Here is a 27488-nt window from a genome sequence, read left to right on the forward strand (position 1 = left end):
TATTTTTCTCTTTTACATGTTAATTTTCGTCATGAAGGATCAATTCGCATTGTAACTCATGTCTGTTTAAAATAAAACGACGAGCTCTCCGACGGTAGAGCGGCCAACAACTCTATGCCAAAACCATACTTATTGCTCACAAAAATAATACACTTGATCTATTAACAACCATACCTAACATAAATTCAACAAAAACAAACGAACACAACATTTGGACAGAGAAAACTTCACAACAGATTACCACTCTCCTACAAACAATTACCTCTCCTACGACAAATTACCACTCTCATTAAAAACCTTACAATATCAATATATTCAAAACATTCATAAAACAATGGATCTGGGACACAGGGAGCCACAAAATCGATAGAATATTGCAACCAAAGACAGACTGATTGAAGTGAGGCAACCTATGTAATATACAAGTAATATAAGTAAACTAAAAACCAACTATGTTAGCTCTTAGATTCACGTTAAGTATTAAGAAATACAGAAAATTGTAGCACACATCCTAACTAATATTGGATATTATAATGTAAATTGAATAAAATTAAATATAATAGAGAAAATGTAAAATGAATTCCCCAGCACGGGAAATCCCAGTGGGGAAAATATTATGAACTATTATTATGTTAATAAGAATCATTGTAAATAAAAATCCCAATGGGGAAAACATTATGAACTATTATTATGTTAAAAAGAATCATTGTAAATAAAAATCACAATCGGGAAAACATTATGAACTATTATTATGTTAATAAGAATCATTGTAAATAAAAAAATAATTTTGGCTCTCATTTGGTTCAAAACTAGAGAAGTGCAAATGTCTGTCTATTTATGTAATATTTTTACGGTTCCTTCCTGAGAAGGATAGTCTCCCATTATCGTCATTGTCATAGACCACTATTATCTAGAATCGTATCGTTGCTAAAATGGCTTTAGCTAAGTTTGTTTACCAGATCTGAATAAGCATGTGCTGCCCCACCTTCCTCTCCTCTTTTTCTTAATATGTCCCAATACGTGGGTACGTGCCACTTAAAACATTATTGGTCGAGCGGTCCAATGCATCGGATTCACAAACAGGCGTCGCGGGCAAAACTCTGCTACCTAAGTCCAAAAAAACAATTATTCTTTACCCTGGAATTGTTTTTATTTATTTTTAATCAAAAAGTGATGGTCTTTTAGTTCGGCCATGCCACATTGAGTTGTTTAGATTGCCCATGACAGTAGTTAAAGACGATCGTTTTATCTCCATCCAGCTGTCGATTGAATGTGACTGATGATCATTCATCTTACGCACGTTTATATTTAGCGTCCAAAAATAAGCTCCTTTAAAAAAAAACACACATCGTTTTTAGTAAACCGCCTTAAGAATTGCCGTGTTTATGTAAATAAAGCAGTAACACGCATTTTTTCAGCAATAAATTACCCTCACCGCACGCGTAATGTCTAGCGTCTAAGTCTAATATAAACCCACCGAGACGGCGACGGCGCTTAGTGAGCTAAGCTTTTCACTCAAGTCAGTTACAGCGCGACGCCGCACGCCGGTGCTTGCCGTCGGTTTTCCCCGCTCGAAGGGAAGGCGTCGCGACGCCCGAGACTATTCGCGGAGAAGTGGACTTGGTGACTGTGACTTGCGAGTGTTTTTATGATGATATTTGCAATCATGAATGGTAGCTTTTCTGAAACATTGAAGTCATTACTTTTTTTACATAGTGAAGGATGTTGTGCAGTTTGTGGGGATTAATAAAATGTTGATAAAACTTTGTGTAAAATAACATAGAATGAGTGGTGTTTATTTTGTATGCACAAACATATTTATTATGTTCAAGTTTTTTTATGGTATTAGGTTTAGGCGATTGATAACATTATAAATGCAATCTGATAACTCTGATGAATTTTTTACATTTTTGTTTCTTTCTTTTTGAAACATTTTGTGTTTGTGAGTAGTCTTACTTTATGTTTGCGTTACTCTATGTTTGCTTCACTCAAATGTAAATTGTTATACTCGATACAGGCTTAGTCCTAGTGAGGTTAATTTTTATAAGAAAAAAGTGATTTATGCATAGTGAGATGCAATAAATAAATAAATCACAACGTTCATCTTGAGAATCTAATATATTAAGTTTCACTAGTTTGTTTGGTTTTGCTAACCATATATTTTACAACCATCTAACTTACTATTTTGTCCTTCATGCAATTACTTGAGTTTTCCCCAGAGTCAGTGAGCCGATGATTTATTGAATCAACTATTTGTCAATAACAAAATCATGCGTAGAATGTAACGAAAATGCTGTGTCACTACCGTACGAAATGCAAAACTCTTTCATGCAAAGATTAATACCTCCGTTTGTCCTGGTAGTGATGTGCATGTTGTTTTGATAATCGAAGAGAACGATTTCGAAACGTTTTATTAAACGAATGTGTTTCGACTCAGTCGTTCGAATAATGTCTATTTGAATGTCGACAGAAAATGAAAACTCTAATATTAACGAGGACGCTACTTCGAAATCATCGCTCCATTTGTTTTAGACATCAAAACGTGTCTCTCAACGAATGTCTCGCTTGAATCGTACCCGAACCGTTCATTAAAAAAACGAATCCTTCGATTTTTAAAACTTTAATTCATTACAAGCAATAGACAACAAGGAGTTTTTTTTAATATCACCCCTAACTTACCCTTTGGATGTCATATAATATTTGGTATTCTGCGAAAATCTGTCAAGCAGTTTGATGAAAATTTATTGTAGATATGCCATACTTTGCATTGTATCCTGATACACAATCAAATTAACAAGCTTGGATTACGTACGAGCAGTTTTATATATTAAAATTACTCCACCCACAATTTTCACTTTTTCCATTGTTTGATCTCTGATCTGTAATATTTCGTTTGCCCACACTTTCAATGCATTATTTCCAAGCATCAATTTATCCACGCCGTACTCGTGCCATTATTATGTATTCTGTTTAAATTTTACATTATTCAATTTTAATTCAAACACCGCGAATTGAAAAGTTTTTATTCATCATCTTTTCTATGAACCTTTACATATAAACAATAACAGCATTACTTAAAAAAATGTTGTAAAATATGACGCGACGTATAAGGTCAGAACAGTGAAAAACTTGACTTATTACCACGGCGTTTGTTCGGTTAAAACGGTCTTAAACAAGGCTCAAGGCAGGTTTACCACACCAACGTTGAACGGGCGTTTAAGAATCTAATTAGTAAGATGTTGTGTTACCACGGCGTTTGTTCGGTTAAAACGGTCTTAAACCAGGCTCAAGGCAGGTCTACCACACCAACGTTGAACGGGCGTTTAAGAATCTAATTAGTAAGATGTGTTTAGAAATTGTTTAATATACATAAACAGTCCTAATACTAATATAATGGGCAGAAGAGGATGCCAATTAACCATATGTTGGCAATAAAGTTTATTTATAAATGTAATACTAAGCACTTAATTAATTTAAACTTAGATATAATGAAGCAGAATTACGTAACAAACGTAAAAAAAGTGTAACAAATGTATTATACCTGTTCTTATGTTTTGATAATCTAAAACTCTCGTAACTAAAATAAAGAAAAAAAACATTTAGGTAAATATGTAGTATGATTCTAAACAACTTCGTTAAAACAAGTAAACTGTAATTACTAAATTCTGTTTGTCGATTTGGTGCAAACTGAACTACGCTATGGCCCGGTATATTAGTTGATTTTAAGCTTGGCTCGGCTGCAATGTCGAGCTTAGCGCGGCTTGGAACGTAATCCGTTTATAGTTCGTAAGCCGATAATGATAATATCAATAATACACGTATTGTCTGTGATTTTAATAGAGGAATGTACTAGTCCACATGAGTGGTATATCTAAACTTTCTACTGTCATCGCCAGATTGCGAACTTTCAAAATGTCAACGACGGCAGTTTATTTTAAAACGTGTTTAATTTACGAGTTGAATTTTAATAAAGTTCCCCTCTGTAATCAGAACGGTATGCGAGGATACTAATTTCAAATATTATGGAGTCGAAATTATGACGAACTAACCGCTGAAAAAATAACTGTCCTGCTGACGTTGGAAAATCACTCCTATAATACCTTACCAGACTATTTTAGATTGATTATCAATTAATAACATCAACATACTTCATCGCTCTATGAATATCCATACTGATAAAATCAGGCAATTTAAATCAGATTTGAAGTGTGTTACTGCTAGCGCCTTGACGTCTAAAAAATGAACTATTATAATCAAGGAGCGACCTATTTAGCCTGCTAAAATTTGGGCGAGTAATGTCGTACTTAGCGAGGATGCGGACAGACTGATTATACCGGGCCTATGTCTGCCTAACAGTCAATGCTCGATTCGCTCCGTTTGAACACAATTTCTGTACTAATATCATTAGTATAAATAGTATAATTGAATCTACACGGAGAAAGTAGTAGACGTCTTTGTAAAAGTAGTATCTATTCAAATTTAAACAGATTCGGCCGATTGCTCTCAATTATTGTGCTAGCGTACTTCCTTTACAATGTTTATGTTGTTTTAACGACGTGTAAAGTTTAATACAATTGGTCGTAAAAGTAACCATGTATGTATCTTAGTTAATCGACTAGTATTATCACAAATTGCAATGCATGGAAGGTAGAACTGATGATAAACAGAACTAATTATTAGTGTGTGTGTTGTTGGAGATTATAATGTTTATTGGGACTCGCATACTCTTACGGCTAAGCTTTATTAATATAATGGATGTTTTATCTTTTTAAGTAATGTAATCCAGTATCTTGTCTGATTGTTGATTAATTTAATCCGCGCTAGATTGACGCTGACATGGCTGTCAAATAAGACCCACATTTAGGAATTTGATTGTTGAACTTCGACTTGACTACCGTATTTGTAGATAAATTAAATAGTATTCAAATATTAATCTCTCATCCAGAACCCCTTTTTATGCCAACGTAAAGGCGCATCCAAGAGAAAAGAACGAAGCTTTATAGGTTACATCACATTGTGCTCGCCATTAAGGCGAAGCTTAATGCCAAATCACTATTTTGATTAATCTTTATAACGAATTGGTGTACATTATGAAAACCAAAAAATATGCTTTAGTTAAATTGAAGGTTTTCCTATCGCTTCGCTTGAGTAGAATACAAATAAAAAAATAAATTACTAAATAAAAAATATAAATGCAAACTACTACACAAATATTTTTTCAATAGAAATGTATGAACGCATAAAGGAAACCACTTTAAAAAATACAGTATTATAGCTAAGATTATCTGTGACAGTTTCACTTGATTAACTTTTTTGCTTTCTTATAAAATTATTTACAAAATAAGTAAAAATCAGTTCTTTTCTTGAAATCGAACGCTTCTAGACTCCGTTTGTCAAGCGATTTTAATACCTTTTACCTACGATATAAGGTATACCAAGAATATACACATTTTTGGCTTGTAGCTTCCTTTTAAAAAGTGTAAAAAATATTCTCCGTTTTTACCTGACGCAGCTTAAAACTAAAACCGTGAGTGATGTAATGAAATTTGTACAGAATTTTATATCTGGAATTAATAGGTCAACGCTAGTATTTTAATGGTCGAATATCAATTCAGACAAGAGCCACGGTGCTTTGAAACATCCATGTTACTAAAAAATATATCACTTTTATCATTATTTTATTTTATTTTACCATAATAATAATAATAATTGGATGACTTGTATAGCGCCGTTTTTGTGCAAAATCAACTCAAGGGCGCTGTATTTATTATTGTTTCATATTTAAAAAATGGTTTGACTGAGGATTAAACCTTCCTCCCCAAAGACTTACTAAAATCTGTGAATCTCGCTATCACTTGAGAAAAATCCTGATTGAATGGTACCGAGAATTATTTCGTATATTAACTGCTGTAATTTTTTGTAATGTCATCCAATTTCAGATAAATGCTTGTGTGTGCATGAGTGTCACCTAATGTTGATAAAATGCATTGTCATCGACAATGAGTCTATCAGCTCGATCGAATGTCGGGAAGTGGGCTTATTCCCACTTTCAAATTTCATTTCATTCATTAATTTGTTCATTCATTTATTCAGACATTCATTTATTCATTGATTAATTCAATAAAACAACATCGAAATTCAATTAATTTTACTTAAAAATGATGTCTGAAAGTGAAGTCAGGTAGAAATGACTGGTAGGTAATTAATTTATTATTTCCGCCACAGGATGCAACCCAATACGGTGCTACATTATTGGTCGCGGTATTTTATAACACTATCTATCAGTTGGAGATGTAATTCGGGTGGTGATGCTCTTGTTCTCATTGACTGGGTATTTTGTGTGAGGAATAGTCGCTTTGGAATAGCTCAGGAATACCCCGACTGACCGACTCCAACCGAAACGTCCTCTTCCTCTCGTAGACAAATCGGGTTATTTTAGTAGAAACGTGTCATCCGTATGTATAACTTCTAACTACTACTGCTGCTGCGCGTATCGAGCAAAACCGTTCTCAAAACTGAATTGAGTGAATAATAACAAAATATAATGACCATTCTTCCAAAAATAACTTCAGAGAAAATAGTTGAATACATTCTTTTAATGTAGTAGGATGGTACTAGTGATACTAGATTTCGTATAAGATTCAATCTTTCCAAAAAAAATCTTACCTCTAAAAATTATACAACAAAGTCGCTATCCGCGTATGTCTGTTTGTGCGCTTAGTTCTTCTAAACTACCCAATGGATTTTGATAGGGTTTTTACTCTCTATATTTTTTTTCTCATATCATTTAGAGAATTTCTTCCGGAAGGTTTATATATATAAAACACGCATATAAGTCAATCGGTTTAATTGTTGGCAGATGAATCATCTAAATGCGTTTAAGATTGACGATTGATTTTATTCATTAATTTCATTCATTTAACATATATATCCAGCTAACAATAATACACCCTAATATAATAATAATTGATTACATTAATTATGTCAGTTTGATGAATCAATTGCATCTAATAACACTGTCTGACAGGAGAATTATTTCAGACCTGGTTGTGTTACACAGAGTCATTAATAACTTAATTGATAGTCCTGCCATCCTTGCCACTATTAAACTTCATGTGCCGACTAGGAATACAAGGCAAAATATAACATTCTTCTGTAATACATACTCGACCAACTATCAGACACACTCACTGACCAATAGGATGCATGATCTGGGCAACAAGTATGGGGGTGTTATTGATTTATTTTCTACATCAACACTTTGTTGAATCCTACAAATTAGAGTAGATTTGGTAAATTAGTTTTAATGATTTGTTTTATATGTAATGTTGATGTAATTTCTTTTTTACTTTGTGTTATTTTTTTTCCTTCCTTAAAATGGATTACATCTATTTACTGTCAATATCTCCTGTATAATACATATTCTCTTATTGTACTGCATCATGTATCCCTTCTATGTAAAAGCCTTTTTAGGCGTATATATATATAAATAAATAAATAATGGAACTTCCTTCTTCTTCTGGCGTTAGTAAGATTAGATTGTTAATATTAATTTCAGTTGTAAGTTGCTAAATATGTAAATACTCGTATATATGTCGTTAAGATAGTAGTTATAGGCCTTAGTCGTAAGTCACTAGATATAAGTCTTAGAGATAAGTCAGTAGTTCTAACTATTTAAGAAATATATTTGTACAGCGCCCTTGAGGTGATTTCTCACGAAAACGGCGCTATATAAATTAGCCAAATATTATTATTATTATATTTATAGAAAGTAGAGAAAAGTCGATGTTTTGTAATCATGTCGTAAAACAAATATTTTCGAGCGCTTACATTGCTAATGCTGGCTAAACCTTATGAGATACATCAAAATAATGTACTACGGATTTGTGTATCTTGAAAATGCTTACAGAAAAGTCCGCCATGGTATATGTATATCTCGATATCTCATCAAAATGACAGTTCAACACACCTACAAAAAGTGATGAAACAAAAACTAGGTTAAATAGGTTACATAGGTAACTATTTAACCTAGTTTTGTTTCATCACTTTTAATGACTCTATTTCACTTTTCAAAGGTGTGGTATAGTTATCATTTTGATGAAATATCATGGAACCATATATCTCCAGGTAAACGCCGTGTACACGTCAGCCAGTTGAACAATAATTCTTGATAAAACATATATAACCAATAATATTGCGACTAATATTTTTGTATTTTTAAACATCCTTTGCTCACAACGGAAATTATCATTCTACCTGAAAATAGTTAATTTTTTTCTAAAAATTCCATAGAGAAAGAGTTTTGCGATTTTCAAGACGCCAGAACTTTGAAGGTCATTTGATAGTTTCAGTTGCTTTTACACGTGATTTGATTGTTCTATTATCTGTATATTCATATACAGTGTCACCTTATATAATTTTGTTTGTTTTTCGAAGGCAAGTAGTAAAGTTTTGACTATTACCTCTGCAACTTGATTATTTTTTGGTTATTATGCCGTGTTGCGCTTCGTCCTTCTTTAGCCAACGTTTCGGACAGCGTTACAGTGTCCATCATCAGGAATCAGACACCTCTGCCTCTGATGTGTAAAAGCAACTGAAACTGTCAAATTCCCTCAAGAAAAATTTCACAACTCTTTCAGGCATCAGACACTTCTGCCCTGATGAGGGACACTGTAATGCTGTCCAAAACGTTAGCTAGATAAGGAGGAACCGCAAAACAACCCAAAAAATAATCACGATAATACTTTTGGCCGTGAAAATCTCAAATAATATCATTACCTCTACAGTCTTTAATCTGCATTTTTTACCATACTTAGCCAAATATCATATAATTACATACATCTTACCTTATTACTCGCATACGATATTGTAACGGTGCTTGAGCGATGATCCGTTTTTGTAAGAATTTCTGACAGGTAACCTACGTACCAGGGGCGTGCCGTGAATATAGCTGACAACTATGAATTTAAGAAATGCTTTCTTTATACTCAGTAATCTCCGGACGACTTCTAATTAGTGCAATTAGTATAAAAAAGGTATGCTGGTTCAGACGTCTATCAGATGACAGTACATACACCTATAATCCCAATTGGAGTTTCATTTGACGAGAGAAGTGTGGTCTGAATTGTTGGAATAGTCCCCCGCATAAAGGCCAGATGGCCGACCCTTCCTGAATGAATTAGTTTCTCTAATCTCTACGCTGAGCTGATTGCCGAAGCCTATGTAAACCCCCTCAAATTCACAACGTGGGACGAACAAATCCACAACACTGGCGCTCCAATTCACAACACTGGCGCACAACGCGGGACCCACCAATCCACAACAATGTAATTACTGAAAATATAATGAGAATTATTTATTCTTGAATTGTAGAATGTTACGTATACACGACCGAAAATATATTGTTTTTTTTTTTTTTAATAATAATGTTTTAGCGCAGAGCCGTGAAAATCCCGGAAATTCTCGTCAAATCACTTTCATTTTGAAAACGCCAATTAAAACAATTTTACTGTCGCTTGTCTGAATTCTTCACACAATCAGTTCCAATTTTGAAACATACACTTAAATTTCGAAAGTCGACTGAAATTAGTCTTTTTTATATTATTTTTCGTAGTGAGGTACACTTTACTTTCGGTGGGCACTAAGTTTTTGGTTGGTAGTTAGAGAAACCTACCTTCTGTCTCATGATTCACCATTCACCACCCGTATTTAAGCAAACTAATTGATGCCCAATCAATACGTCTCAGGTCAAGGCAAATTACTACTTCCGATTGATGTGTAATTTTCTCGAAGTCACATATCATCCGGCTCAGTTGTTGCTTATAACTAACTGTACCGCAGACCGGAGACTGCACTATATTATTATATTTAATTTGACGTGTGACTATATGAGTTGTGTGTGTGGTGGTTCATCTCACTACTTGCCTACATGATGGTATTGGGACTTAAATACAGTGGCGTAGAGACCTACTGCGCAGTCGCCCTTTTAGGGCACCTAAAGGAGTCTGCCCGTCAGAACCGGAGCATATGCCATGACCGTGCTATGACCGAGCCACTTATTACGGGAAAGGAACAAAGAAGTTGATCCGTACATTTCCCATAATGTCCCGCTCGGTTATAGCACGGTCATTGTATGCTCCGGTTATACGGGCATATTCCTTTAATTTTTAATTTACCCGACTGACGGAGAAATGAGATCAAATCTCAAATGGAGATGCCGTAGTTGCACTGGCCCTTGCGGTTTTAAAATCTTGTGCAGAATATTTTAATAAAAAAAAAGAATTCCACTCTCAGCGGCTTCTGGACTCGAGTAAAATCCCAAATTATAAAATAATATTATAATAATGAATTATCGTAGGTGAAAGAGACTCTCATTGCTCTGGTGTAAGACCACAGGAAGAAAAATGAGTACCTATTGCTAATTTATTAACAATCTCTTCGAATTATTCGTAATCTGGTTAAAAACGGGATTGCAGGCCCTTAACGAATGAATTAATAGGTTTCCTTATAAACTTTTAGTAAATTACGAATATATTATCATGATGTCGGAACACATATCCATGAAAATCCGAATATTTTTGCATTGTATCGAAAATTCTTTGTATGGTCATGATATATTATCAAGGCAAATCGATAAAATATTCTTAAATCAATATTTTATCAATAAGACCTGTAAATTTATCGTTATGGCAAAAAACGATTTCTCTCGCGTGATAAACTTAAAATAATGACTCTCTGACCATCGAAAACATCCAAAAGTCACTAGAGATCAAAATTTCAATTACAATTTTTATTCCAAATAATGTCAGGAATCACTGGTAAGTAAGTCAAGTGCGTCCCTTAACACCCTGCATATTAACGCAAAAGAAAACTTATTTGTATAATTGAGCCGCTATCAATAACAACCCTTACGTAGATGGCGATAAGGTTTAAATTCCTGCTTAACACCATCCGCCTGTTTTGATTTATGCAAGAAAAAAACATAGCCAAAAAGTACCTTTTATTTTATTTTGTAGATGTTCAGGCATAAATATTTAATTTTTTTCGATCATTTTATAAATAACTTAATTTGCCACATTATACAATAAAATCATAACCGAAAATGGGTTCGTAAGTAGGAGATTTTGAACTTTAAAGCAGTTTTCATAGGCCTTTACATTATTTTTTTCTGGGCTTATAAAAAGACTTATCTAAAAAATACTCGTTTATTTCAAAGGCCAAGATGTATTCTACTCGCAGTATTTAATTAAAGCATCTGAAACATTTCTAGGCGACCAAATTTTCAAACCAAAAACACGTGATTTTTCGTTACTACGTATGGCATCGCCTTAATGCTTGTGACAGACCTCGCTATATTTTTGTGGCTTGTCCTATCGCTCGCAATACATTGCCATTGGTAGTGTATGGCGAGCGATATGTTGAAATAGGCCAAGCCGTGATGCGTATAGCGTAATGTGTCGCCTACCTTATGCGTTTGTTGCTCTGCTATTGTTTTCACGATAATGAATTACCGAAGAGATCCCACAGCTGCAATGTACCTACTACAGATGTAAGCGCATTACAGTGCCGGGGAGTTTTAAAAATAATCAAAATTCTTTAAATTAATAATGTTTGCACTATATGAAACGAGGCATTATAAACTCAGTTTCGCTGACGCATGCTGTGAAATGAGAAAGATAAACATGATCTAATTTTTCTTGATATATGTAAAAAAATATATTATAGGAGATAAAATACATTATTTAATATCTAGGTGTATTAATTTGTCGACTGAAAATGATAGCTAACGCGGCTAGAGAACTAAGCCTAAATATAAAATTGATGACATACCTACATAATATGCTTAGTTTCCACGTGCCCTTCAAGAACTTTAAAAGCACGATAAAACTGAAAAGTTAAATGCTTTATCAACTCAAACACGAGAAATAATTTCTAAATTGAGTTGGGCAGTTTCGTTAAAAAAGTATAATTTTTTCGCACTCGGCCTCGAAATATCTACATTTGTAAATTATTGTAATGTGTTTGTATATATAAAAAGTACCTTAATATGTATAAATATTATGTTAACTATATTTTTTGGATTTAAAAAAGTCCGCCTTTGCAATGTATTGGTCCTAAAGTTTTAGATAATTAAAATAAATACATGTACACGGTGTCCGGAAACTCGTAGTCAAGCGGGAAACTAGTAAATCTGCACAACATGGAGAACCGAAAAAACTTATTTTTTTCGCTTTATTAGTATTTTTTCCTTTTCCATTTTTTTCGGCAACTAAAGGGTTAAAAAAACTTTTGGAGTCGGGTCTACTCTTCGACGTACTTTAAAAGATATCAATCCGCTGATATTCCCTTCGAGTTAAGGTAATATATCAAGTTCTGGCTCGATTTGCTCGAATACAAAAGCTGATATCAAATAATGTTATACTTCGAAATCGACTCCAAATGTGATTCACCAGTTTCCGGACACCGTGTGTAATGAAATTATAATTTTCTTACAGAAATTATCATCATACAGGATTTATGTTAAATGCGACAGATTGTTATTTAGTCAGAAACATAGGTACATAAGGAAAGAATGTTGTTAAAAAAGTAGGAATGTTGTTCGAACAGATTCTTTTAATAGTGCCGTGATATTCTAATAATGTGAAAGACAATCAGCAGAGCAAGGTTTCTTCTCTTCGTAGGTGTGTATTCTATTATTAATAGGTCGCCGTCGCTTCCATCCGACCTTGATGGTCCACGGGCCATGGGCCATTAAGTCTGATGTTTTCTGAAAGGGAATTAAATGCGTTCTTACCTTTCGGTGGGACAATTTTTCCCTAACTCTTCTAGTGGTCCTCAATTTTTAAAGAAAGCCCCTATGCTTCTTGAGGGAAAATTTCGTCTTTAATCGCAGATAAAAACAAATATGATTAAAACTTCCCAAATGGTGATGTGCTTTGTCAGAAGTCTAATTGAATGACACGTGGTCCTCCTATAATTCACACAAACAAAAAGTTTTCAGCGTGCATTTCCCAGAAACCTTCATTTAAGGCTTTGTATTGGTACCACCATAGTTGATTAATTCGTTGTGACATTTCGATTTAATATTGTACTGCTGGCTAGTCATTTTAATTAGGTACACTTGAGAAATTGCATAACTAGGTCAACTGCAAAATATTTGTCAGCACGATTTTAAGGATGTTTTTATTTTTATTTATTCAATTGCTGTGAAGGCTTTGAATAGATGATACTAATTAACTATTGAGCGAGTTTCTTGAACTCCTTTATTTTTCTGGGATTTCACAAAGAACCGCGAATTCAGATCATCCAAGAATGTGCGCTGTTGAGTTTGTCTCACAAAAAATGCCAGGAACGCAGCAAGCCGCAGTTGACGTTTTTATATTATACTAAACCGTTCTAATTCGTTCCAATGCCCATACTAATTCTGGAGAGTCCGTCGTGCTTTGCTTTTAATGCACGAAGCATTCCTTTGACCGTGGAATAAGGTCCATTCCAGGAAGGCATAAAGCGAAGGAGGTATTATATTCTAATCGTGACCGCTCACAGACCCGATCCTGATGCGTTAAATTAGACTAGCTCAGAGTTAATACCGCGCTTCAGTAGTTCAGCCGCGGATCATTGCCGACGCATGATCTATCTAATACCCTGCCTCAAATAAAAATAATGGATAATGTATTCTTATCTACAACACAATCAACGCAATTAGAATATACTCGTAGGTATATAATCTATCAAACGAGGTCAATGTTTTACCACATAATCAATTTATTTTTATTGAACTATTCTACTTATTTGGCACCCGATTTATTATATTTTCTGCTTTTGTAAACAAGGTCAGTTATTTTACTATTTTATGTTAGTTTTTCTCGTTTATATGAAGTGCAGAATTTCTCAATACGTGATATGACAATAGTTTGTGTTTAAGTCGCTTGTGTGTTTCGCTTCTTCTTTGTTTTTCCATGACTAACGTATTTCTTTTCCGTATTATTTGTGTAACCACGTATTATATAAGCAGCGTGAAAATGGGAGATTTCTCAGAACTCACAAGAATTGATTCCCTGCTTGATTTTGGGTCACAAAAGTGACCAAACCTTCTATTTTGTGTAATACAAATAGTCCACAGTGCAGTATGTTCTTATTATTTCTTCTGTGGCAGACGACTTTCCATTGACCGCACAGACCGCTGGGAAATAAAGCAAACCCCTCGGTCTTACAACTTATCATAACATTGCTCCATCGAAGACCTCTCCGCTGATTGAATACATTATCTCTCGGTTGATTCAACACAATTCGCTTGGCACCGGTCCAATACTAACGGGGACTTCCAACTTTCAAACACGACCATCAACGTATCCCAATGGATGTGGGAGTGCCATTCTTTAACTCCTCTACCATTATAGAACTAAATGCGATATTTGTTGTCATTAATTTTCTTAATGGGCTACCATATTGCGTCTGTTTTACGCATACACGGTTTGTTTATTATCGTTGTTTTGAACTCGGTAATCTTGTAAGGGGAACCTTAAGAGCAATCCACGAGTCTAAGTAGCCAAGTATGTACAATGTATATTTTTTTAATTGTGTTATTGACCCACAATGATATATTTATTACTAGTTCTATTTTTTATTGATCGGCGATGACATGGTGATGTAGCTTGATTGGTGTTGTAGGTATTGGCGTGATCATCCATTGCTATTGCTCAGATAGGTAATGTATTTCATGACTATTATGGCGAACGGTACACACATAGTATTAATCAATTTTATAAAAGAAACAAAATCCCTGAGTAGCATTTGTGTAAAAACCATATACGGCCGAATTGAGTTCCGAATGAGTTCAGGGTTCGCTTGGGTGGTTTTGACGTGTAAAGCGAATGAACGAAGAAAGAGTGTCAGGAGGATATATGACATTCAAGTGAATGGAAGAAGAAATAGATGAAGCCACGGGAAGACATGGCTCGATCAGGGGAATCAAATATCAGGTCATGTCAAGAGTCAGAAAAGTATGATATTTTTTTTTATTAATTGCCGGAAACCCGGGCGTTTATTGCAATAACAGATCAATATAACAAATATGAAAGTAACCCGCCTCACTAGAAGATTTCTGTTCTGAGGCGGGTACATATATTTGCTTACACATACACATACATTTATACAAATATATATTTCAATATATACATGGAGCATTCCATATATAGTTACATAAAAACAGGAATTTCGTAGGAACTTTAAATTTACAAAATGGTAGCGTCTAAATCTCATAATAATAACATATCAAAAAATAGTTTAAACAACAGTATTAGGTATTGATAAACTAGGCATGCGTAAAACATAATCAGTTTTAATAAGAAAGAGTAAATCACTATAAATGTAAATAACACATGTTTGTAAATAAGGAATGAGAATTAGACTAAGAAGGGATTGCTAGAAATTTGCTGATGCATGCCCTTTTTTATGTAGTAACCATGTGTTGAAATGTTTAAGTAAACTGTTTGGGTGTTTATGAGTGTTGCAGTAAGTGGTTTCTTTTAGGAAGGTATTGAAAATGTAAGGTGCTAGGAAGGATTCGTGCTTTTTGGCAAAGGTTGAAATAATTTTTGGCACTTGAAGTTGATTCTGTGATTTTGCCCTTGTGTTATGTGGGTGAGTTACGTGGCATGGTGAGGATTTTATGCAGTTTATTTGAATGATCTTTTTAATGAATAGTTTCCTAATATCTAGTATATTATTTGTAATTAGGAGATTTTAGAGATATGACTGTGGATTTTCATCCGCATCGGAACAGATTGACAAAGTGTGGAGTAACATTATCTAACATATAACATCCGCAGTCAAAATATGATTGTACAAACAAAAACAATATCGCGTAACTTAAAACAAAGTTGAATCTACATGTAATGTCATGCCAAACTGGTGTAACCCACAAAAAAAAAACAAATAAAGTTAACAATTGGATGGGGCTTTAAATGATTGATTACTTTTCATCAAATAAAAGTGGATAAATCACTAAAAAATTGTAATTTCACCGTAAATTCTACTTTTTGCACTTTTTATTTGAACCACCTCCGTATTTTAAAATTTTAATGCTTCAGGCCTTTGTCATATTGACCGTTATATTTCTTAAGTCGGTGTATTTCCGCTAGCTACTCAATAAAATCCAAATAAATGGAATATATCTGAACTTATCCGAAAACTTAATGCTGTTTTTGAAAGGTGGTGAAATACGCTCTCAAATTTTATTATAAATATAATTTTGAAATAAAACATTAAAAAGTTTTAAAAATGGCTCGCCTTACGTTTTTTCGTCTAAACACTGAACTAAAATTACTGACAACGAAAAAAACACATATTTTATTAAACAAATGTATTATAAACATTACTGCCACTTCACTTGTTTGTCGTTTCATATAAAAATAAGTAATAAAAAATTGACGCACTCGGAACCATTACTTTCATAGAGGTGTACATTTAAATTTTTCTGTGGTTAATTCCTATATTTGGATAGCTTTGTGCTTTCTATTTCTAACGCCGTTTAGTTCATATTTCTAAATATGACGGTAAGGGAGACCACAACGATTTGTATGAGCCCATATGAGCTGTTCCGAAAAGCGAACAAATTGACTCTATGCGTAATGGCCGTTTGTTCCCAAAACCGAACAAATTAGCCTGAGGTGTTAAAGGCAACTATCTCAGCTAGACATATTTGTGGATTACGCGACTTCTTTACTCTGCATTGTCGACGAATATTATGAATAGGTACAACATAGTAAATAAATCTCCGTAAAATAAATCTCTAACCCCTCTGTGTTATAAAATCGTGTGACATTTTAGAGGCCAGTGATTGAATGATTCCCCTGAGCTGTGCTAGGTTCCCGAGTTGTATGGCATCCGAATGCTGGTCAAAGGTGTTGATATCAACGACTATGCTCTCGGCTCCGGGCGTCTGAGATTTACAGACCACAGACCATCGATGTAATATACCCGCACCGCATACATGATTTCTTTTTTCGTATTGAATTTCCCTTACGACATTTTTATCACACGATAGGTGTATGTCTTGAATGAATTCGTAATAAAAATCATTCTGAAACCGGCCGAAGTCTCTGTATTTTCTTCTGTTGTATTTTTATAAAAAAAACCCATATAATCTTAGAATGAGTCTTTAATCCATGGGTTAACGATTAATACACTCGTAATTGTATTTAGATTACCAGTACAAATATTATGCGTGATGTGGTAAATATAAGGTATATTACTGCTAATTGTCACATGGTCATCAACTTATATCTGATTTTTTTTATTTTAATAAAATTTTCCATTGCACTTGAATTAAGGCATCAAGGGATCGCGGCTTTTTGTATAAATTATTAAAATAAATTTATTACTACGAAAGGAAAAACTGCCTGACAAATGTTAATTTTCATTCTTCTGTATAAGTCCCCGAAATTGATACAATCAAACGTTTTGCTGCTTCACTTGTTGGCAATTTATTACGGCTTTCGTACAGAATATTATTTTATAATTCTAATTCAAAGTTAGTACTACATTATTTTTTAAAGTAGGCTGTTCTGCCTTCGAAGGCACTAGAGTTCTCTACCCTTATCACCAAGCATCATCCACTTATACTTACATAATAGAAAATAAAGGATTATATGAAAATATTTTTGAAAAATCTCTATAAATTGAACAGGTTTCATGCTTTACAGTCAAGTTTTTGTAAGATTCCACTTCTCTCTATCTATTTACCAATGCGATTATGCAATATTAATATTCGATAAGAAGTTTGCCAATTTCATTATCACTTGTAGCATTAGCCTTATTATCTGTCTGCCAGGCCACTTGTTCGCCGCTGTAGTGAGTAGAGTGAAGTCAGTGAAGGCATCAGAACATCTTATCTATTATACTAGTAAATACTGCCAGTTATATTGTTGTCAGAGTGAATATTGTGAAGTAATTCATACTGTTGTCAATGGAATTTTTTTTTTAATTTAGAAAATATCTCTCCGTACTTATGGACAGTTATTTGTCACAATATTGACATATTATGAGAAATACTTTAACAATAACGTACGTTTTGTGAAAAATACGTGTAAAAATAATTTGTTTTATAGAGGATGTTAGATTTGCAAAATAAATATAAAAGTCCTATTATAAAATCCCAATATTTTTTGAAGAGTGATTGCATATACATATATATTTAAACAACAAATAATAGTTAAAAGGAACATAAAAAAATTCATCAAATGAGTTTAATCTTAATGTAAACATAACTTACCATTATACTACGCACTAAAGATGTTATGTAACGTAAGGTATTGTCAATTGTTATGTGTTACTTTGTAAGATTAGATTATTTAAAAAGTGACTTGTTAATTTTACACAAACTGTAAACCAAAAAAATCCATTCTGTTGCTATCATCATAATAATCAGACCAACTAATTAAATTTACTAGAAACTAAGATTAAACTAGTTCTGGAATAAGTCAAGAAAGAACTTTTATTTCAGTTACTATAAATGCACTCAAACCAACTAGTGATCTAAATCCAAGTGAAATGCACCCATACAATATAATCTTCATATAAATTGAGTGCGACCAAGCCAAAAATAATATCTAATAAATCTCTTGCACCTTGAACACAATACTATCAGAACTGTCCCAAAAATAAGTTTAACATCGTTCCTTGGTTCTACGGTTGTTCTAATGTTCTTCGCTATGAACTACGTAGACAGTAATATGTACCGGGATTTCCGGGAACGGTCGCCCTCGTGCGGGGGCTCCCTGTCCCCCCCGTGCGGGGCTCCCGTGGCTCCCCAACTGGGGTACTTTGTGCCCATGAACACCTGCCGATGCCTCGTACCATCGAACTTTACAAAACTGAGGTGAGAAACTGGCCACTCCTCCACTGAGATTGTTCTGACAAAATAATATTAAAATAGTATCCAATGTTATTTGTAAATATAATTTGCATGACACAAACAAATATTAATTAGTAGGATAATCACTTAACCAGCTTTCGTCATGTCCAAATTTCTGCACATTGTAATACAGCATCATTGTTACCATGTGCAATCTTAATCTAATTCTAACATAGAGCTATACAATTAGAGGTGCTATTGTGTACTAGTATTCGGTTCTTCTAGCCATAATCGGTGCGTATCGCGCCTTGTCTATCGTCTCATCTAAATATACTTCAATGAATTCTAAATATTTTTTTCTGATAATTATTACACATATTAGAACCTACAGACAAGCTGATTGTCACAGCTTTGTGGGACTACCCATATCTTATATTGTATTAAATGTAATTATATTCAATTTAATAAATAAATAAAAAAAATAAAATAAAAAAATAAAAATCCACACACATACATTTGAAGATATGCCCTTTAGGTAATTCTGATATTACTGTATTAGTGATAAATTTAGTATCCAAACAATTAATTTACTCCACATTCATATTTATTGTAATATGTATTTTGTTCGAGGGATAATTGAGACATTTTCAGATCGGCAAATTCAAATAACTCGTTCCTGAAAATATATTATATTTCATTGAAGAAGAAGAAAATAGTAACTAGGACACAGAAAATAAAAAAAGATAACGGTCACAACTAGGAATCGAACCCAGGATCTCTTGTCTTACCAGAACAGCGTTTTAACCACTCGACCATTAGTTCAGAATTGACAATATCATCTTGCAACTAATTTTTTCTATATACTACCGCTACCTTTTTAAACCTTTCTTCAATGTTGTTTTAGAAAAAGATATGAAATTAGGGTGGGTTGCAATAGAATTTAAGGATTAACGCATGATGCTTATTTTTAACCTTCAATGATTATTTTGTTTACAATGATTGATTGCGAGATACAAAGGTGCATAGATTAATTCTGTAATTAAGGAGATATTCTGATAGCAGGAAATAAAATATAATATTGTATTCAATATCTGTGGTAATTTGGGTTTGTTTGCAAACAATATATTAATGATAATCTTTATTTTTGTTGATAAGTCCTGTAAACCAGTGCTCCGCAACCTTTTCTCACCTACGACACACCAAATTTCTTCCTAGAATTCCGCGGCACACCAAAAGCTAAAATATATAGATATGAGATTGATACACAAATTTTACAATAATTTCTTGTTTTTTATTTGAAAAGTATACATACATACATATAACTATAACATATTTATTTTTACGCAATCTTAATAATTATTATAAAATAAGTATAAATTAATGAGCGATTAATTGTTAAATTAACCTGCGGTGGTTTCAATGAACACAAAAGTTTTATATTCGGCTCGATTTTTGACAGCGCAACCCAAAGTTCTCGGTCTAGACCTTTTAAGCATGACCGTTAACATTTTTAATTAATACAAGCGTTGAAAAACTTTGCTCACATAAATATGTAGTTGAAAATGGAAGTAGTGTTAAGAATGCTTTGACGGAAATATGAGGATATTCTTTTTTAACGTAAATCCATAAAACATGTAATTGATCTTCGGAGAAGTGAAGTTTTAATGTCATGTCATTATTTAAATCTGTAAATTCCACTCGAATTTGCAGAGGCATTGCTTCTGTAGAATTTATTGCATTGGTTGCAAAAGGATTTCGAATCCAATCGTATTGTTCCGTATTAATGGAATAAAAATACCGACCAAATTTCTGCTGAAACATACTTAAATGTTGTTGGGCCAGATCCACAGTTAATTGTTTGTTTTCAATTGTACTATGGTTGATCCTTTTGTACATTTCCAAACATCCTTTTTGCAACTCTTTCTGCCAAAGTTCGTAATTAAGTTCATTCAAATACTCGAATATATCAGCCATGTATGCAAGTTTGGCTATCCAGTAATTATCATCGAGGTGCTGATATACTTTGGGCATATTTTGATTTAAAAGAAACTCACACACCTCGTGACGAAGTTCAAACAATCTAGCCAAAACTTTGTCTCGGGATAACCAACGAATTTCAGTATATAACAATAAGGATTCATATTCGGCTCCCATTTCTGCACAGAGTATTCCAAAGATTGGCGAGTTTAGGGCTCTTGATTTAATTATGTTTACGATTTTAATGCATTCATTCATCGTGTTCAAAAGTTCATCCGGTAAATTTTTAACCATCAATGCTTCTCGATGTATGCAGCAGTGTGTAAATTGTAACGTTGGATTTTTTTGTTTTACACAAGAGACAAAACCCCTTTTACTACCCGTCATTGCCGCATCGCCATCCGTGCAAACAGCAATGCAATTGCTCCATTTAATATTATATATTTTGAAGAAATCATCGGTTACTTGAAAAAATTCTTCACCGGTAGTTCACTCTGGAACCTCCTTACTTAATAAATAATGTTCTTTAATAAAGTCCTCGTCAACGAAATGTACAATAGCTATCAACTGTGCTTTATTTTTAATATCGGTTGTTTCGTTGATCTGAAGTGCAAATTTTTCAGCCAATTTTTCAACACTTTTCTAATCAGTGTTTCTAATATATTGTGAATACGTCTTTTAGCAGTATCTGCAGACAATGAAAAATAGACAACATTATGAAAAATATGTTGTCATTGTGTATATTAAATACATAATGAAATATTGTAACATGTCAAATACATTGAATTTGACCGCGGCACACCTGTGTCCCGCTCACGGCACACCAGTGTGCCACGGCACACCGGTTGCGGAGCACTGCTGTAAACCATGTGGAAATATGGTGATAAAATTTTTCAAGCTCTTTGCACCACTCTATGGAGAATTTGTTATCATAATTGTGTAATTGATCTAGCAATACTTGGTATCACCTGAAGGGCGCTTTGTGAAGTTATAAATTAACAAAAAAATTTTAGCTAACCAATCGTTTGTGCGATTATAAATATATTTTTTCTGCCGTTGTGAAATTATTACACCAGACCTATTCCACACATTTCATGTTATATATACCCTTTAGGTAATTCTGAGATTACCGGATTGGTGATGCATATCCAAACAATTCATACCTGAGCTGTATTGTTATTGCAGCTTTTTTCTGCGTGCATATTATATTTTATGTCTGTCACTCCTGGACACAGTGACGCCATATTCTTACTCACCCCTTTTCCTTCCCAGAAATTCCTCTTCATTTCCTTCAAAAAGATTCTCCATTTAGCATCCCCAAAGATAACAATCTCTAAAGGAAATTATTTTCCCCAGGGCCTCCTGTGTGGAGTTTTTTTTTATCAAAGATGTAGACAGGGAGGATGGACCACCAAACAACTCGGTCTTGACACACACTCATTTCATTTCATTCATTTCATACATACTGTATATTCTGACTCTTGACATGACCTGACTCAAGTATCCGGTTCACTTGATTGTGCCATGTCTTCGTCGGGCGTCCCCCACTTCTTCTACCATTCACATTTGCGTCATATATTCTCCTTTATTTCGTTCATTCACTCTACATGCCCAAATCATCTAAGCTTCCCTTTCTTAATCTTACTCATTACGCTTACATCGCCCTTGCATTAGTTGCGAATCTCTCACACGGTCATAGATGGCTTTACCAAACATACGCCTCAGGCATCTCATTTCTACAGCATTCAGTCTAATAAGTGAAACGATAATGATAATAAGTTTTTTGAAGTGCTGACAGTCCATCAATGTTTTCTTTTTTTTTAACATATTTATTTATATAGGGACGCCCGAGAAAGACATGGCATGATCATGAGTGAATCAAATACTTGAGTCAAGCCATGCCAAGAGTCAGAATAATAGAAGAGTATGTATGCGATGATGTCTGAATGTGAACGAGTCAAGGACTTTGTGCCAAGACCGTGTTGTTTGGCGGTCGGTCCTCTCTGCCTACCCCTGCGGAAAAACGGCATGATGTTTAATTAGTTGTATTTATTTGTCTGTTACTATTTATTCAATAATGAATATACTTAAGCTAGTCTCACACACGATCTATACTCTCATGGCTTGACCTATTTCACCATATTGCTTGCCATCAGCGGCTGCTTGCATTAAAAAATTGGGTGGTGCGCTGAAAATATTGCTAGCCTATCCCCTACGCCAGGTCAGGTAAATGATACTAGAAATTTTGAAGCTTATACCGATAATTCCAGCGGACTGACCTGCTGTGGACTAAAGTGGTCCCATCTTGCTGAAAAGTTGCGAGGCATTGGTGAGCGTCATTCATATTTCGGAGAAATTTTAATACTGTGGTTAACATCCACACTCCGCGCGAATAGATATTTGATGTTCCCAGGTGACGTTCCTCAATGATCGATATGGATTCTGATCCCACCACATGACTTTTGACATGTGATACAAAGAACGAAAATTGGACCCGGTTGAATTATACTTAATGTTTGATTTTTTGTATGGTATGGTATGGTATTTTGCGACTTTGTATTATTCCAACACTCCTTCGCGCTAGCCGCCACTGTTTGCTATACATTCCCATTGGGAAGCGGTATGGTGAAATAGGCCAAGCCATGAGAGTAGACTTTGTGTGTGAGACTTGCATTAAGCGATTGGTAGGACATTTTCTTCAGCTTTATTACTTTACCAGCCCCAGGCTATCACGAGGGTCCAGACATCCAACAACGTAATACTTATTATGAAAACGTTGAGCCAATTCTTAATTTTAGTTGTTTTACCATCATCACCAGAGTGGTAGATTTGCTCAGTATTGTCCTGTTGAGAAAACACCTTTCATTATGGAAACATTGCTTGAAATGGCTTTTGCCATGTCTAGACCAGATACTTCTTGACTTTCCCCTCCCTATTTACTCTAACTTCACAACATTCCCCTACTTAGAAATGACAGTTCCACTGCTTCCTGCAAATGGGACTTTTATAAAGTGGTAATCGCGTTAATGGAATGACCTTGTTTATATTCCAGAGAAAGTTCATCACCAGGTTGCAGGCGCTCCGTGAGCCATGGGGGCTCCGTAACCCCCCTGACCAGCTCCCGCCGGCACTCGATGACCCCCGACGCAATACCCGCGCAACCACAACTCAACCGCACCATCGAACTGTACACAGAGCCCGTTGTGGAAGATGATGATGTAAGTGCCTTTATTTTATTTTCTTGGTGCATGGCATTACCTTCACTAAAGGAGTTTGGTAATCTTCAATAACTTTTAGTTTTTGAGACTGCCATTATTTTGCAGATTTGAAGTCAGAATGCATCTTTTACGTGATGCGTCTGTATTTTCATAAAAAGTATAAAATTTTGTTTCTTTATGTTTTTAAGTCGCAGGTTTCCAAGTTGGTTGTAATTAATTCATAATGTATTCTGTTGAGGGACACTGATGATAAGAAAACAAACCCTAGTTTGAACCCTTGATTGTACTAGGCAATTAGAATATTTTCTCCCTCATAGTCTCCTAGATTACTTTTTTTTATTTTATTAGTGAGAAGTATGTGCGTTGATATCTAATAGAATATCGTTATTACGGTGTTATAAAATAGTCGCATTTTATTTCATAATACAATGAATTAAGTTAATAAATTAATAAAAGCTTGATTTTATTTAATATCCTTTGTCAGTTCTAAAATTAATCCCAAATATGTAATATTATACAGTGATATGCCGCATACTATTCAACAATCCAAGTTTTTTTTGTTATGTCAATTTTGTTTAAAAGAGTGAAGACTAGAGACATCTATTAAATGTATATTGAAATATTATGTCTTCTTTCTGAGGAAACACAAAAAACCTGTTGTGTTGGTTTTGGAAATGATATTAAAAAATGCTGCAACATGAACAACATATACCTAATAATTATTGTATAGTAAATAAATATTCGCAATAGGTATAAAACTCGGCTGACTTATCCAATATATACTGGGACGTTATAAACATTGTTCAAAAAAAATATGTTTACCTACCGATGGTGCTCATCTAGAAGATGATCCCTTTACACCTCATATATTCGCCCGCACCTGGAACACTGTACACCGATCTGGACTCCTTTATACCAAGCCTATATCGAAAGAATTCAAAAAAAAATTTTTAAACACATAAATTATAAACTAAACTTACACTTACTTTCAAATTATACCGAATCCATTAAATTTCATAATTTTAACTCCCTCCAAACACGACGTCTAATTTTTGATCAAATCTTATTATTTAAAATCCTAAATAATGGTCCGGACTCACCAGAACTTACCAATTAAATAAATCTTTATATTCCGTCTAGATCAACCCGACAATCTGATTTATTTTATCTACCCTCGTGCAGAACAAACATTCGAAAAAATTCCCCAATTCCTCGTATATGTGCACAATATAATACAAAATTTTACAGCATTGACATTTTTGGTAATAACCTAAAGAAATATCGACATGAAGTAATGCGTACAATCGATTATTAATATGAGAGTATGGGATGTATCGGCAGCATCTCCTATCCTCTTCCTATTTTCCTCTTCCTCTCCCCTTCCTTTAACACCAAATTAATTTTAAGATACTAAAACTTCATTTCTAATGAACTTTAACATAAGAAACTTCTGTGGCTTGACTTCAGTTAACTTGTATATTTATATCTATCATTGTATATTATATAAAAGCTGTTTGTTTCTTACAAAATAAATAAATAAATTATGATATATCCCCTTAGCATTGTATTTATTGTACTGCTGCCTACTTGCTTTTGTCAGCTTATCGAGAGGATGGTAAAATACCCCCTTAGTATCGTGTTTAATGTACTGCTAATAATGGGATACTTCTGTCTCCTTAGTTTTTTGTCAAAAAATAAATAAAAGCAGTGTTTTATGAATTTTTTTAATACAAAAGTACACAACGTTGCTGGGTTTTCTTTTGCAATTTTGATGTTAAGGCGTTTAGTCTACTTCCTGCGGTGTCGGGATGCTCGGAGAACTTTTTTCATTGACTTGACAATTTGGTCAGATTCGGTATACCAGTGCCTGAATTTTGAGTCACCTCCTTCGCAGTAGATCTGCTTCAACACGCCCTTACTTGGTGACACAAACAGGACTCTGGAAAATTATTTTATTCATATTATTTATTTATAATCATGTTGTAATAACTATACAAAAATCTTATAAAATAGAATATATGTAGGAATGTATATCTGATGTAGGTACAAAAATATTAAAAGTAGGTAACATAGTATTTTTTGTTGGTGATATTAGCAGGTAAATGATCATTGACATCTGTGGGTGATTTTGGTTATTTTTTTTAACATTTAAAAGGTTTGTATCTCCGCTATTTATAGATGGCCGTAAAAAACCAAACCAAAAGATTTCAGATTCATCGGGCTGAGATACTTCGATAAGTCCAATTTAAATATTTTTAATTATTTTAACAAATCATTAAATAGGTACGTTTACTACAATGAATAGTCTTTTATGAAAATGTATGATTTTCCTATTAGTAAATAATATGATAACCAAACCAAAAACCTGAACCTTTAGCGTCAACATGACTCTATGACGCAGGAAAGCTATGAGTTGATATATTAGACTATAGACGTATTGAACCAAATATGTGCAAGTAAAATGTGAAAAAGAAATAAATCTAAATAAATCAATGATTTTCAGTTATTTTAATTTTTATGACTGTAGGTATATAAGGTATCTTGGCTTTCCGGAAGAAATATTTAATGATTACAAAATGTTCTGGTCATTTGATATTCTTCGATCACAATAGCTTGAAGGCGGAAAGATCATGAAATTATGAAGTTCAGATTTCAACGCAGGTACAGGGAAGCCATTTTAAAAAAGCACACGTTTGAACATATCTGTGCACACCAACTTCAAATTTCACCGGTTCAAATCGTTCCGAATTAGTTTTTACCCCTTTTACTCTGTAATAGTTCTACGAAACAAGATACACCACTACACAAGCAAGAATCTCTTTAAAATGATGTACGTGTAACCTGTAAGTACCTTTTCTGTTTCCTAATTTCACCGGAAACAATTTGTCATGGATCGAAATGAGCCTAGATAACCGATAGATCTTAAATAATTATTATTATAATTACCTTTGGTAGTAACTTCCATCTGGAGCGTAGTCTGGATCCTCTGGTTCTGCATCATCCTCGCAGTTGATAAACACAAACTGGTTGCTCAGAGCCTGGATGTCCTGGCTCCCAGCGAACACGGGCTTCAGCTCCTGGCAGCGAGGGCACCAGGACTGGTGGATGATGACCAGAGCTGGCTTCCCGCTGGACTTGGACACCGCCAGACCCTCGGTCAGGTTGTCGTACCACTCGTACTGATCTCCATACCCGTTCCCTTTACCATTACCACTAACCAAAGCTGCTAAACTCACCAGGAAAATAAACCCCACTTTCAACATTTTCTTTGTTTCTCTTTACCACAGTTTAATAAGTGTTTTTATTTGGGGTCTATCCAGTTAACCGATGATTATTGAAATGAAAAGAACGCTCTAATTGTTTTCGTTTTATGTATTATCTCAAGTGGTCTGTCATTTGATTTATTTGTATTTTATGCATGTACGTAATTTAAGCAT

The 27488-nt window shown here is 34.1% G+C and overlaps 2 protein-coding genes across 8 annotated transcripts in view; one reads left to right on the top strand and one right to left on the bottom strand.

The window, feature by feature from the left end:
* pyd (zonula occludens-like protein polychaetoid) overlaps positions 1–27488 on the top strand; it is a 251726-nt gene that overhangs the window by 82124 nt on the left and 142114 nt on the right. For 6 of the 7 annotated variants that reach the window (XM_089640257.1, XM_089640258.1, XM_089640260.1 and 3 more), the window contains exon 3: positions 23886–24051. In XM_089640257.1, the coding sequence (XP_089496383.1) occupies positions 23886–24051 (166 nt within the window). Of the gene's footprint in view, positions 1–18286; positions 18881–23885; positions 24052–27488 lie in introns of those variants that run through there. The other variant, XM_089640261.1, reaches the window with a different exon arrangement.
* On the bottom strand, positions 25762–27409 carry LOC149417379 (thioredoxin domain-containing protein 12-like). The gene is made up of 2 exons (XM_089640270.1): positions 26998–27409; positions 25762–25990 (listed from the first exon to the last, which is right to left on the bottom strand). Exons 1-2 carry the CDS (start codon positions 27312–27314, stop codon positions 25840–25842), a joined length of 468 nt encoding a protein of 155 aa, XP_089496396.1. The 5' UTR covers positions 27315–27409; the 3' UTR covers positions 25762–25839.

Source organism: Hesperophylax consimilis, chromosome 15 (assembly GCF_061612785.1).
Source record: "Hesperophylax consimilis isolate HC1 chromosome 15, BYU_Hcon_1.0, whole genome shotgun sequence".
Classification (NCBI taxonomy): Eukaryota; Metazoa; Arthropoda; class Insecta; order Trichoptera; family Limnephilidae; genus Hesperophylax; species Hesperophylax consimilis.